Raw genomic sequence first — 14,771 nt, 5'->3', positions numbered from 1 at the left:
TTTTCGTTATATTTTATAAACAGAAAAATGAAAATTGTCTCTCTGTAAAAATCCAACAGTTATCGAAAAGTATTCCCAAGTATATTGCAACACTGTTTCTCTCTCATTCGTTTTTAACCCTGGACTTTTTTCTTAGAACCCCCAGTTTCATAAACCTGAGACTCTTAGTTATGCCTATATTTAATATTTGCTCTTGGTCCTACAATCTGTTAAAAAATGTTCCTCCTTAAAAAAAAAGTGTATGTATGGAAGCAGTCTGGGAAATATTGGTCATTCATTCCTTTATATCTCTCTCAGATATCACTAAAAACTACAAAAGATAAGAGGCTTTGAGTACTAGAGATCCACTTATATGAGTGTTTTAGCAAGGGCAGAATTTTGGTCACAGAAAAAGTAATCTCCACATTTAAGTCAAAATCTTTGTTTCCAATAATCCATGCCCTTGCAGCCCCTTTGACTTCTAATAAGATGTATGATTTTGTGTAAGACTTGCTTCTGTAAATTAAAGAAACTTCCTGCTGGGTTTGTTTATTCCATTGGCTGGAATTCTGGAAATTTAACTGTCTGCACTTGCTGTGAGAGTTGCTTGTTACTGCCTCTTAGCAGTTTGTCAGAGCTGTGTCTAAAAGTAATTGAGCCATGCTCTATTGCAACTGAGACCCCAGCTTTGCTTCTGGAAAGAAGCAAGGCCCATCTGTTTTTAGCCAGGACTCGGTGTGCTGGAGAGGCAGTGATGCTGTGTTTTTGTGCCTCTCAGACTCAGCAGCAAGTGTTGACAGTTCGGTTTCTGGACCCTCACAGAGCTTCTCTGGACTTACTCTGTGAAGCCTAGGCTGATCACCCAGAGCCCACAGAACCCCTCATGGCTCATCACTGAGGCCATTCCCCTTCTGGTTGGGACAGGCAACAACCAGAGAAAGTGGGAAGGGTTAGTTAAATTTGGGGGCAGGTAAGTAGCTTTTAAATTATATATCCATTTCTACAGTATAGCATGTGAAACTATGGGTTCGACTTTTGAGAAATCTAATAATGAGTTTTTAAATAACATTTTTAGTGCATGCTAAGTGTTCTTATCTGACTGATTTCTTTTTAAAGTTATGTATTCTTAAATCTGTGCTATATATCTAAACTTGGAATAAATTTAGAATAAAGCAACAGTAATTAGTTGGAAAATGTAATGGAATTTTATTAGTCCCATGTGCGTGTTCTATAGTCATTCATATTAAAAATTTTAGAGTAGTTTGGGTGTGGTACCTTCTTTCTGTGCAACTAACTGTGGTGTTTTAGGAGATAACAGGAGGTTCAAAATCAGTAGGAATTTAAACTTGGTAGTTTGCAAGTAAAGATTTTTGCATCTCTAGAATTCCGTTTATTTGCTCTGAATATTTGTTGTCTGTTATATTTTAGGAGTGTAAAGCTGTTACGCTAGCTGTGCAGCCACGTTTACTTGATATCCTTTCAGAACATTTATATTATGATGAAATTGCCGTCCCGTTCACACGAATGCAGAATGAGTGTAAACAGCTTATTTCATCATTAGCTGATGCACATATTGAAGTTGGTAGTAGAGTAAACAACAATGTTTTTACAATAGATCAAGCTAATGACCTGGTGAGTAAAGACTTAACTTTCTTAATTTTAGATAGAGCACAAAATAAAGATTAGAAGCTTGTCATATCATGTTTACCACAAAACACTAATTTGTTGACTATCTGTGGTTTGATTTCCTGCCATCCCTTTAGAAGGTTATTTCATTCTACTGACTTCTCTTGAAATAAGGGGATAGGGGAGGAGTTTGTTGTTTTTTTTTAAATCTCAGATCCTGGCAAACCAATGCACCTTTATTAGAAAAGCTGTTACATTTTTTGTTATTTCTCCATCTTGCTTAAGACTGGCAGAGTATAGGAAAAAAACTGCTTTTATAAGTTCTTGAGTATTTCTCCTTCCCTGTTCCAATTTATAATGAAAAAATTCAAACATAAAATATAAGAAAATTACACAATGAACATTATATATACGTACTCACTAGATTTTACAGTTAACATTTTACTAAACTGGCTTTATCACATATATATGCAACTCACCATCCCTCTATCTAATCAGCAGTACAGCTTATTTTTTTGACGCATTTTTAAGTTGCAGATGTCAGTACACTTCAGCATGTATGTCATTAACTGAAATTCAAATCTTAAATGGACCATTTAATGAATGTCAACAGATGCATATACCTATAAAACTCAAATCCCTATCAAGATACAGACAGTACGATCACCACTTCCCAGTCAATCCCTACCTCTCCCTGCCCACAAATAACCATTGTTGTGATTTTTTTCCCACCATAGATTACTTTTGCCTGTTTTAGAATTTCATATAAATGCAATCATGTATTCTGTGCTGATTGGTGTAAGGATTTTTTCAGCATGATATTTTTAAAATTTATCTGTGTTGTAATATGTATCAGTAATTCTTTACTACCAAGTTTTATTTCATTGTATAAATATACCACAATATACCCCTCTCCTGTTGAACACTTTTCCAAGTTTTTGGCTATTATGAACAGAGCTGCTATAAACATTCTTGTACAAGTCTTTGTAGATAGTATATTTTCATATCTCTTGGGTAAATACATAGTAGAATTGCTGGGTCATATAACAAGTGCTTATATAGTTTTATAAAAAATTGCAAACCTTTTTCCAAAGTGGCTATGACATTTCTTCTAATCAAGAATATGTGAGAGTTCTTCTTGCTCCACATCATAACCATAATTTGGTGTGATCACTCCTTTTTGTTTTTGCCCTTCTGGTGGTTGTGTGATAGTATCATTTTGGTTTCAGTTTGCATTTCCTTGATGACTAATATGTTCAACACTTTTTTATGTCTTGTTGGTCATTTTTAGGTCTTCCTTTTTGAAGTGTCTGTTCACATCTTTTGTCTATTTTAAATTAGGTTGTCATTATTGTTGAGTTGTAAGAGTTTTTTTTTTTTTTTATTTTGGTTTTTCAATTACAGTTGTCCCCTTTTCCCCTAAAAGAGTTTTTATACAGTATGTTCTAGATACCAATCCTTTGTCAAAGAGATACTTTCTGAATATTTCTCCCAGTACGTAGCTTGCCTTTTCATTTTCTTAATGGTGTCTTTAGACGAGCAGATATTTTTATTTTGATGGAATCTAATTTATCAGTTGTTTTCTTTTATGGTTATTGGGTTGTGTGACCTGCTAAGGTACCTTGTCTTATCTCCAAGTGTTGAAGGTATTCATGTACATTTTCTGTTAAAGCTTTGTAGTTTTAGCTTGTATGTTTAGATTTATCATCCATATTGAATTGATGTTTATGTATAGTTTGAGGTAGAGTTTGAACTTTGTTTTTCTTAAAGATATCCAATTTTTCCAATTTTTCCAGTTTTCTTTCTCCCATTGAATTGCTTTGGCACCTTGGTCAAAAATCCATTGAAGTATACGTGTGGTTCTCTATCTGGGTTCTACTTGTTCAATCTACCTGTCTCCTTATTCTATCACCAATGTCTTGGTTACTGTAGCTTTTTATAGTTAGTAAGTCTCTGAAGTAGATTAGATAGTGTAAATGAGGGGTTGTTTGTTTGTTTGTTTGTTTTTACTTAGAGGATTAGAACCTGAGCCACTTCACTTCTGTTGGTCCCTGTGAAATTGCAGTCTTCATTTCTTATCACCTTTCTAAATGGATAATTTTTTCTGTGGTCTTTTATAAAGTTTTCTGATTGTTGTTCAGTAATTTCCCCTTTTCCCCTTTCACATCCCACTCCCCTGCCTTTTTTTTTGGGTGGGAGTGTTACCTGGAATGAAATATCAAAATTTTTTTTGTGTTCTGGGTTCCCTTTCTGCTATCTCTGGCAACTTTTCTTTTTAAAGCTTTTGTTATTCAGACCTCTTACTCACTAATGAAATTACTGTTCTTTTTCATCAATTTTATTAGTCCAGCTGCTTTGACCTAGTATAGCAGACTCTCTGGAAGCACATTGAGGGAAGGGAAATTTTATTTTATTTTGCCTTTCCCTTTTTTCTTTTTCTTTTTTTTAAACATTTGTACTGCATCAGTAGAACTTCGGTTAGTTTTATGAAATGCAATGTCTTAACTCCTCTTTTCTGGGAAAAGGAAACTGCAGTGACTTGAAGTTGAGAATGTGGATACCACCTCACTCACACACTCTCATTCTCAGACTGTAAAGAATCCCTCACCCACCTTTCAACCAGCATGGCATGTATGCAGTGCTGTGTGGCAGGTACACCAAAGGTGAGCTCAAGACCCAGGTTCCATCTTATCAGTAGCAAAAGCCAAGCTGCCTTCTACACCATAGCACCACAGCCGAACCCAGTCCCTCCTCCTCTCCCAAACTAGTCATCCCACTCGACACTGGCCAAAAGACAGAAAAGCTAGTTCTAGCCTCTCCTAGGGAGATTTACTTAGTAAATTCATCGATTTTTCCTCTCTTCTAAGATGGCCGACATTATGGTGGCGAGAGTTTTTGTTTTGTTAGTCTTTGATCTCTGACCTTCAGTTAACAGTTCATGGATCATTGATCTAGCTTCTACTAATTTCAGTACGTTGAGGGAAGGGAAATTTTAAAAGGTTGGTCTTGGCCTTGGCCCTACTCTATGTATCTTTGATTGAATTCTTTTTTTTTTTTTCTTATCTGCCAAATATAGGCATTTCTCTGTACTCTTTCTTTGTCTCTCACCATTCTCACAATTTAGTTCTTACCCATGTGCTATACTCTCTTCTCTTGATCTTTTTTATGTTTTTTATTAGGCATTGTTACTTGGATATCTCACTGTCACTTCAAATTAACACAATAAAACTGGATTTTTTTTTTTAAATAGAAAAATGCCAGTTTTATCCACACTCAGAAATTTTGTTAACATTTCCTTTCAAAAAGTCTCAGATGTTTATCCTTTCTTTGTTTCCATTGCTACAACTTAGAGGCCTTAGTACTTTATGACTAGATCCTGACTCACCTCTTAGCCTCCAGGCAGTCTCTGATTCATTTCATTCTGTATGCTGTACCAGATAGTAAAATCCTCTACTGCCACTCTGAATGCATCCCTCCTGTGCTTAAAACAGTATTTTCTTTTTTCTTGATTTTAGGGTTTTTTTCCTTCTTATTTTCAGCACCTTTAAATTTCTCATCTATTTTCTCCGTGTTATTTCTTAGACGTCTTCCACTTAAACTTAGCTAGCTTTCCTCCTGCGGAAAGATACACCACACTTACTTTTTGGGTCTTCTCATTCTCACTTCTTTGCTTAAGCTCCTAGTTCCGTTGCCAGGAATTCCTTACCTCAGCCCTCTCTGTTCATCCCAAGTTCATCTCTTGACATTCTGTCTGTGCCCTGTGCTCAGGCCATGATAAGCTGTATTCAGTTCCTTGGACAGTGTCCCGCTTTCCACTCCCTAACTCACCATTTGCCAAGATGTCCCTGCAGCTTCCCTTCTGTAAAAATCCTGCACACATATTTACCTCCTGGCAAGCCTCTACTAATCTTGTCACCTGAGAAGAGTTCTACAACTCGTGCACCCACAGCAACTTGCACTTGCCTCAGTTATATGTTATGTCTACTTATATATCTGTCTCTCATATTAGTTTATGCATTTTTTGAATGTATGAAAACATTTTTAGTATTACTCAATAAATATTTGTTGAATGAATGAATGAATGACTAAGTCAGTGAATTTGGGGTAATTGGAAAGCTTTTCCTTAGTTGCCTAGTCAGAAGCCTAATGTATTTATGACAATGTTTTCAAATGTCTAGCAGTGAAACCCTGTTTCAAATAAATTTTATGCAGAAGTCAAATAAATAAAACAGTAGTATGTGATGGTGTTCCTTTGCAGTGAGCAGATTGACAAGGTCAAGCAGATACAGCTCAATTTAACGTCTTTGATATTTTATAATGGTAAAAGACGATCTTATTTGTGTGCCTATTTTGTTTTTCGTAATAAGAGACTAGCATTATCAGTCTTGTCCATAATGGAATTAATCATTTCTAAGTCTGAAAAATTAGGTCCTCCATTAAAAAAAGTTAGGTTCTTTAGTATTAACAGGCTTTTCTGACCAATATTGATCAGACTGGATCTATTTATGGAACCTCTTTATGATTGTAGTTACCTGTCAGACAAGAAGACTATTTTTGTTATGTAAGCCATCACCCATTCTTTAGATGTTAATTAAAAAGCATACTCACACAAAAACATGTGCATAAATGTTCATAGCAATATTATTCATAATGGCTAAAAGGTGGGAACAGCTCAGATATTCATGAACTAATGGATGGATAAATACAATGTAGTATATCCATATATTGGTATATTAGTTGGCAAAAAAGGAAGTGAAGTACTCATACGTGCTACAACACTGGTGAATCATGAAGGCATTATGCTAAATAAGAGAGATCATTTACTGTAGATTACATGTTGTATTAGTCCATTTATATGAAATGTCCAGAATGGGAAAATCTATAAAGATAGAGAGTGGATAAATGGTTGCATAGGGCTGGGAGGAACTGAGGAATGATTGCTAATAGGTGTGTGTTTTATTTTGGCAATGATGAAAATGTTCTAAAATTGTGGCAACCCTGAATATAATCAAAACTATTGAACTGTATACTTTAAATGGGTGTATTCTATGTGAATTATATGTGAATAACATTGTTAAAAAGTTTTAATGGCTTATGAAGTGGTCCGATGCCACAGTCTTAGAGCTTTAGGCAGTTCTTGATAAAGAATTAATGACTATTATACCATTCTCCACACCCCCCACCATTGTTTTGGCATTTTTACCAGAAGGGAAGCCAAAGAAAGACTGAAAATAATCCAGTTAGCAACACTTAGCCAGTTAGCAACAGCTACCCTAAAAGTTTTTGAGTTAGAAGAATATTTTTTCCCTATAAGGAAGTTTGTGAGTTTTTCTATTCCTTAACAGTTAGTTTGTATTTGCTTATAGCTTTCTTATTTGACTGAAGGATGTGGATGTTGAGTGTGATTTTCTCTCAAACTTATTAGATATATTTAAGATACAATTTTTTTCTTCTCAAGAAACTGTCTTCAAGAATACAGTATTCCCTCACTTATAGTGGGTATTACATTCCAGACCCCCCGCGAAGTAGGAACCTTACATTTATTCTACACTCTTAAACCTACGTAACTTTAACAACATACGTATACAGTACCGCAAAATCCCGCGATATAGCGAAAAATCCTCGATAAATAATTATAATATTTTTAAAAATCCCGCGATACAATGAGGCTGTGATAAGTGAACCGTGATATAGCGAGGGACTACTGTATAATGTTAATTTTAAGTCAGATTAAAATAAAGTGTAGTTGGGGCTTTTAGATATTTATTTAGTTTGTAGAATACTAAAATAATACCAGATATCATGAAACTTAAAATTGAAACATAAAGCCTGCTGTCTTTTCAGGAGTTTACAAGCTGTTTTGGGGTTAATGTCATTAACGATTTTATTTTCTTTGTTTAATAGGTCACTACTGTTTTTAATGAAGTCACATCATCTTTTGAATTAAATCTTCAAGTGTCACAGCAGTTAGATAGTAAACGACAGCAGGTCCAAATGACAATTACAGAGACCAACCAGGAGTGGCAAGTGTTGCAGTTGAGAGTGCATACTTTTGCTGCATGTGCAGTTGTGAGCTTGCAACAGCTTCCAGAGAAATTAAATCCTATCATAAAACCTTTAATGGAGACAATTAAAAAGGAAGAAAATACACTAGTGCAAAACTATGCTGCTCAGTCCATAGCCAGACTGCTCCAGCAGTGCACAACGAGGACACCCTGTCCCAATTCAAAAATTGTCAAAAACCTTTGTAGCTCACTCTGTGTGGACCCCTATCTAACTCCTTGTGTCACATGTCCAGTACCAACACAAAGTGGCCAGGAAAATTCCAGAGGTATGTGTCTACACCTTCATTGGGGGTAGAGAAAGAATTAACCATTTAAATGTGTTTTCATTTATTTATAGGTATAATTTAAGCACAAATCCAATTTATGTTAGAGCTTTTTCCCACTTTGAAAGAAGTAGCACATACTGCTAATCAAATCACAACCCTCAAAACTCAAATCAGTTATTCATAAAAGGCCTGGTATCTAATATAAGATGACTGAAATATGAGACAGGTGTTAACCCTTACTTTCCCTTTTAAGATCATTATAGGGTTTACTGTGAACTGGGGTAGAAAACTTAATGGTATCAAATGTTGAATGAAAGTTCTTCCTATAAAACTCTGGTTTCTCTAATTTGGTGCATGTTTATGAAATAAGGGAACTCTATTATCTTTAGCAAATAATCTTTAGCCAGCTTTTCTGTTTTCATCTGGAGAATTTATATGGAAAACAAGAACTATTCTCCAGGCTAGTCTCAAGAACCAATGTTTCTTCATATCTCTTAGCCCTGTATGATTTATTTATTGTAATCAAAAGGTAATAGACGTACAACTTTGACACAATATAGGTCTTGAAAAATTTTGCATGAACTGGGAGAGGAACATGGTAGACATTTTGAATATCAACATTGTAAAAAGGTGATAGAGTGATTCCAGTCCCCACTCCAACCCCCAGTGTTATATGAGGCAGCAGTATTTTGCAGGGTCTGTGTTTCTGAATTCATGATAAATATGGATATTTCTTATAGAGAGAACTTGCTTGCAATGTTTTTTAATGTTTATTTTTATACCTGGAAACAGTCATTTTTAAAAATATACTTTAACTTGAAGGCACAATTATTCTTGCATATGATAATTCTTATTAACATGATCCTACAACTTTGATTATATTAAGTATGAACCCATGCAGATATTAAAACATTTAACTTAATGTTCTAAATTACTGACGATTTTATTACCATTTCATTGTCTAAAGAAAACATCCTTGGCCTATAAAAATTGAGGCTTCAAAGACATAGATTTAAAATATGTTGTTTGAGCAGGAAGCATTTGGTCACATATAATATGCTTAAAAGGTTATTTAACTTTTTTCCTTATTAGGATCCAACTCTGAAAAAGATGGAATGCACCATACTGTCACCAAACACAGAGGTATAATTACACTTTATAGGCATCAGAAAGCTGCCTTTGCTATCACAAGCAGGCGTGGTCCTACCCCCAAAGCAATGAAAGCTCAAATAGCAGATCTTCCTGCAGGAAGTAGTGGAAATATCCTTGTAGAACTTGATGAGGTAAATAGTTTTTTCTTTGAATACTCTGTTTTCTATTTTAAAGATTTTATTTATTTATTTTTAGAGAGAGGGGAAGGGAGGGAGAAAGAGAGGGAGAGAAACTTTTATGTGAGAGAGAAACATCAGTTGGTTGCCTCTCAAAGGTGCCCGACCAGGGACTGAACCTGCATCCCAGAGATGTGCCCTGACTAGGAATCAAAATGGTGACCTTTAGCCTGTGGGATGATGCCCAACCCACTGAGCCTTACCAGTCAAGGCTGAATACTCTAGTTTTGAAACAGAAATCTTTCATATTGAGAGTTAAATTGTCAATTATCATATCCATTTCCAGAATTGTATTTTTATATTTTTTAAGTGAAAGAACTGGGATTAAAACATACTCCCAACAACATGATCAGAAAAACTGAAAACTTCTTCAAATTTTTCGTGCCTCAAATTTTTACAAGTTTAACTTTGATTATCTCCCTAGACAAGAAACGCTCTTGGTACATGTCTTTCCTAAGTATAAACTAATTCACTCCTAGAGCCCTGACTGTAGAGGTGTTAAATAACAGTGAAAGCTGACTTTTCTTGGTACCATCAGTGTCAGGATTTATTCTTGATACTCAGAGGATAAGTTTTTAAGTGTCAAATAGTTGTCACCTGCCTGACTTTTAGTCAACCTGGGATTTATTAAATGTGTGATGTGAGGTAGGGATATAAATTTATTCTTCCCTGTGAATTGCCAGTTATCCCACTATTGATCCTTTCCTCACTGATCCATAATGGTACCTAAGTTACATATCATGCTTTATTATATATAATATGAAGATCTCTTTGGGCTTTCTATTCTATTTAATCATTCTACTTATTCTACAGTAATTATTCTTTAAAGATACAGGTGTTTTTTAAAAATCTTATAGTACCATTAACAGTGGAATGCTCTAGAGCTCTTTTGGTTGCATGACAGGAACTTAACTGAGTTCAGCAGTAAACTATCAATGCTAAAAGACAAGTGTTTAACACATTTCTATAAAATATAGGCCTATCTTAAGTTTTGAAAATCAAAATTTTAGCTTATTGGCTATGTTTCTTTTAAAATATTCTGTGAATGAAGGCTTTTTCACTAATTATGTTCTATAATAATTTTAGTAAAAAATTTACTGTGGTTTTTATACTTACACCTCTGGTTTGCATAGTTCTTCCACTTAAAAATAATTTGTAAACTATGTATCTTTCTGGGGAACAGTTTTTTGTATTTAATTATAGTAAACTTATTACTAGGTAAGAGATTATTCATCTTGTGGTTAAACAGTTGCTCTTATTCTGTCCCTTAAGCAAATGTTAATAAGAATAGATCATTTTATCTCATTAATTTTCTCTCAAGCAGGTAAGTTTCTTTGGGGTAGGGAGAAGAAAAATAAAACAGGTCACTTAGGATCGTCTCTAGAAACAGCATTTATCCTTCTAGTCCTTATTCCCAACCCAAAACAGTATTTTACTTTGTACGTAAAAAAAATCTAGTTTGGAGTTTATGCTGCTGTAAATTTAATCATTGAAAAATATATATAGTTGTGATAAATATATTCAATAATTGCTTAATTGGTTAACGGTAACAGTGAATTCTTAGATGGCTACTTTTATAGCCTCTTAATAGAATTTCAAATGCATTATACTTTTTTCTGAAAAATTTTCAACATTTAATTTTAGGCCCAGAAACCTTACCTGGTACAACGGAGAGGAGCTGAATTTGCCTTGACAACTATAGTAAAGCATTTTGGTGATGAAATGGCAGTGAAATTGCCACATCTCTGGGATGCTATGGTTGGTCCATTGAGGAATACAATCAACATAAATAATTTTGGTGTGTACATGTTTTTATGAGTAGGGTTTTTAACAAATGTCAGTGTATATTTATTGCATACATATTTTATGAAATAAAAATGCTTATATCTGTTTATCTCAGACTTGCTATTAAATTTTAAAATGGAAGGTTAGTAAAAGCATTTATTTTCCTTTTTTTCATTTTGTATATTTTTTGCTTGTTACATATTTAGAAAGATATTTGAAATGGATCATTATGTTAAACATTTTTAGTTGCTTTAAGTGTACCTCAGCACTTAAATTAAGGGCATAGCATTGAATTTCACACTAAAAAAGCAAAATAGACCTTCCCATGGTAGCTGGGAAGATGCTAAATTTTTTTGTGGGCTCTAGATTTTGAAAACTTATTTGCAAGGTGATACGCACTTTAATCAATCTATGTTAATAGATGGAAAGTCTCTCTTGGAAAAAGGAGATGGCCCTGCCCAAGAATTGGTGAATTCTCTGCAAGTTTTTGAAACAGCAGCAGCGTCAATGGATTCTGAGCTTCATCCCTTGGTAATTAACTAATCCAAGTGCCGTTTTTTTCCTGTTAAAACAATTGATTTTATATAAAAGTCTTAGGGCTTGAAAAAGTCAAATTTGATGACATCCCTAGTAATTGCATTTTATTTTATATGGTATATCTAGATTCCTTCCTTACTGACAGCACAACTTTTCTGGGATTTGAGGCAGAGTTGGCTGTGTAAATGACAGAAAACCCACTCTGGGACCTTTGAATATAGGACAGTAGGGACAGGTCTCTGATGACACAGAAGCCAAGTATAAACAGGAAAGAAAGCTGCAGCCTTATTCATTCATATCATCTTAATAAAATAGATTTAAGAGAGGAAGGGCACAGGTAATAAAACCTCTTCCCAAGGTATGTGTAAAGATAGAAGAAAGTTACCTGAGCAAGATGAAACTAGTCAGTGGCAAAGAGAGCACACTAATTTGTACTTTCTGATTATTAAAATATTTCTTACCAAAAAATTGGGACAGAGGGAGGAAGAATACAGAGAATTAATTATCTGGCTTCTCCATAGAAGGAGTATCATTTTTTTCCATATAGTTCAGTGGTTCTCAAGCTTCCTACTGCAGTTCCTCATGTTGTGGTGACCCCCAACCATAAAATGATTTTCATTGCTACTTCATAACTGTAATTTTGCTACTGTTACGAATCGGAATGTAAATATCGGGTATGCAGGATGTATTTTCATTGTTACAAATTGAACATAATTAAAGCATACTGATTAATCACAAAAACAATATGTAATTATATATGTGTTTTCCGATGGTCTTAGGCGACCCCTGTGAAAGGGTCGTTCGACCCCCAAAGGGGTTGCGACCCACAGGTTGAGAACCGCTAATACAGCTGCAGTAGGAAGCTCTCTGAAATTTATAGGGTTCTAACTCCGAATTCTCTATAGCTAATATAAAAGGGAGAATCTAGGAGAGAGTAGAGAAGAATGAACTTTTTCTGTTTATAGAGTAATGAAGTATGTCCTTTCCCTTGTTAAATTTTGCTGATTTAGTACGAGTATAGAAAGACAGACTCCGTCCATGAACAACATGCATTCACCTGAATTGTAAGGCTAGTCTGTTGAGCAGACACCTGGCTCTCGTTAGCATTAGTCCTGATCTTCAATACAGCATATGTTGCATATGGGATATATCATGCCATTGTGGTCATAACACTATGGTAAGCCAGAAAGTTAAAAGTGGGAAATAAATCTATCAAAGTATGATGCTCAACCCAGTGAATAAAAAGTATGTATGTAAACCTAAGCCAGTGCTACCAGATTTGGAAGGGGCTGGTGATATGTGGTGTCATTTTCCCAGCTCAATACGAGAACCTTTCAAGAACGTTTTGATGTGTTCTCTGTTAATTCTGGAAAGAATTGTGTGTTCCCTAATATCTAAGAGAGTATATTGATCAGGGAAGTTCTGCACCTTTTCTTTTGAAAAGAGTTATAATGCCTTGGGTTGGATTTAGATTAATTTTTTACTGAGGATGTTTTGACAGTAATGTTTTGAGGTCACTGGAGATATATTTTAAATAGTAGATTACCTAATGAATCTTCTGATTGTCTTAAACTTTTTGTTTTTAGTTGGTACAGCATTTGCCTCATCTTTATATGTGCCTTCAGTACCCCAGCACTGCAGTGAGACACATGGCTGCTCGTTGTGTGGGCATCATGAGCAAAATAGCAACCATGGAAACAATGAATATTTTTTTGGAGAAGGTTCTTCCATGGCTGGGAGCAATTGATGACAATATCAAGCAAGAGGGTGCAATTGAAGCACTTGCCTGTATCCTTTTTATTTTGACAAACTGTTTACAGATTACATTGATTTTACTTACGGGTGACTAAAATAAATTTGATTTACTCAAATATCCACATAAATAACCTATCTTGTTCCAAAAAGAAAACTACATTTTTACATTTTATTTTGAAGTAATTTTTTATTATATTATAAATACATAAAAATACATTTATATTTTATTATGGAAGTTTGAAGAATTGCTATTTGAGGAAGTTTTTTAATAAGCAAAAATAATTTTATCTGCTTTATGAACTATTTCTAGTAATTTATTTATATGGCTTATAATTAATCTTTTATTAATATTAATCAGATATGCCCTGGTTGGTATAGCTCAGTGGATTGAGCAACAGCCTGTAAACCAAAAGGTCACTGGTTCAGTTCTCAGTTGAAGCACATGCCTGGGTTGTGGGCCAGGTCCCCAGTTGGGGGCGTGCAAGAGGCAGCTGGTCGATGTGTCTCTTGCACAATAATGTCTCTCTCTTTCTGCCTTCCTTCCTGTCTTTTCTAATAAGTAAACAAACAAGTAGCATCTTTTTAAAAATATTAATCAGATACTATATAGTTAGTCCTTACACAAGGGGAGAACCCTCCCCCCAAAACCCCAGAATTTCTTTATAAAAAATTGTATATTTATTCTTACATATAAACTTCAGTCACCTTCAAAGTACTCTCTATTTGATGCAATACACCTATCAAGACATTTTTTCCACTGCTCAAAACAGTTTTTGAACTCATTGGTTTTTATGCCTTTTACTGCTTCTGCTGTTTTTTGTTTCACCTCTTCTACACTGACAAAATGTTTCCCTTTGAGGACTTTTTTCATCTGGGGAAACAAAAAAAGTTGCTCAGGGTGAGATTGGGTGAATAGGGAGAGTGGGGCATGGGGGCCATGCAGTTTTGGTCAAAAACTGCTGAAAACTCAGGATGGTGTGGGCAGATGTGCTCATAAATCACCCATCATGAAACGGGCAAATGCGTTGGAAGAGTCTTCAAAAGCAATTCACTGAAGTTGCAAGCAGCCTCTCACTACAACACCAGCTGGTACACTGATACAGATGGGTTCCTAGAACACTCACCTAGTGGGGGAAGCCTGTACTACAAGGAGCTCACCCTCCAGAAGATAATTCCATTTTGGGGGGGGATCGCCCCTTGTATTATAAAACATTGTTTCCAAACTCGATTCCTTACTTGGATGGAATATGACTACATGTACTAAATTACTAGAAATATACAGGCAAGCTCTTTGCTAAAAGGGTATGGCATCCACTGACATTCCTTAACTTGAAGTACCTGAAACATATATATTTTAATTACACTTATTGATTATGCTATTACAGTGTCTCATTTTTTCCCCCTTTGCTTCTCTCCACCCAGCAACCCCC

The 14,771-nt window shown here is 35.0% G+C and overlaps 1 protein-coding gene across 2 annotated transcripts in view; it reads left to right on the top strand.

Moving 5' to 3' along the window:
* BTAF1 (B-TFIID TATA-box binding protein associated factor 1) overlaps nt 1-14,771 on the top strand; it is a 114,752-nt gene that overhangs the window by 73,007 nt on the left and 26,974 nt on the right. For both annotated transcript variants that reach the window (XM_090277974.1, XM_090277976.1), the window contains 6 exons: nt 1,408-1,611; nt 7,510-7,936; nt 9,029-9,219; nt 10,909-11,062; nt 11,471-11,580; nt 13,173-13,374. In XM_090277974.1, the coding sequence (XP_090134100.1) occupies nt 1,408-1,611; nt 7,510-7,936; nt 9,029-9,219; nt 10,909-11,062; nt 11,471-11,580; nt 13,173-13,374 (1,288 nt within the window). The remainder of the gene's footprint in view (nt 1-1,407; nt 1,612-7,509; nt 7,937-9,028; nt 9,220-10,908; nt 11,063-11,470; nt 11,581-13,172; nt 13,375-14,771) is intronic.

This window comes from Furipterus horrens, unplaced genomic scaffold (assembly GCF_987537825.1).
Source record: "Furipterus horrens unplaced genomic scaffold, mFurHor1.1.pri manual_scaffold_5, whole genome shotgun sequence".
Classification (NCBI taxonomy): domain Eukaryota; kingdom Metazoa; phylum Chordata; class Mammalia; order Chiroptera; family Furipteridae; genus Furipterus; species Furipterus horrens.
This window is presented reverse-complemented; position numbering and strand designations above follow the sequence as displayed.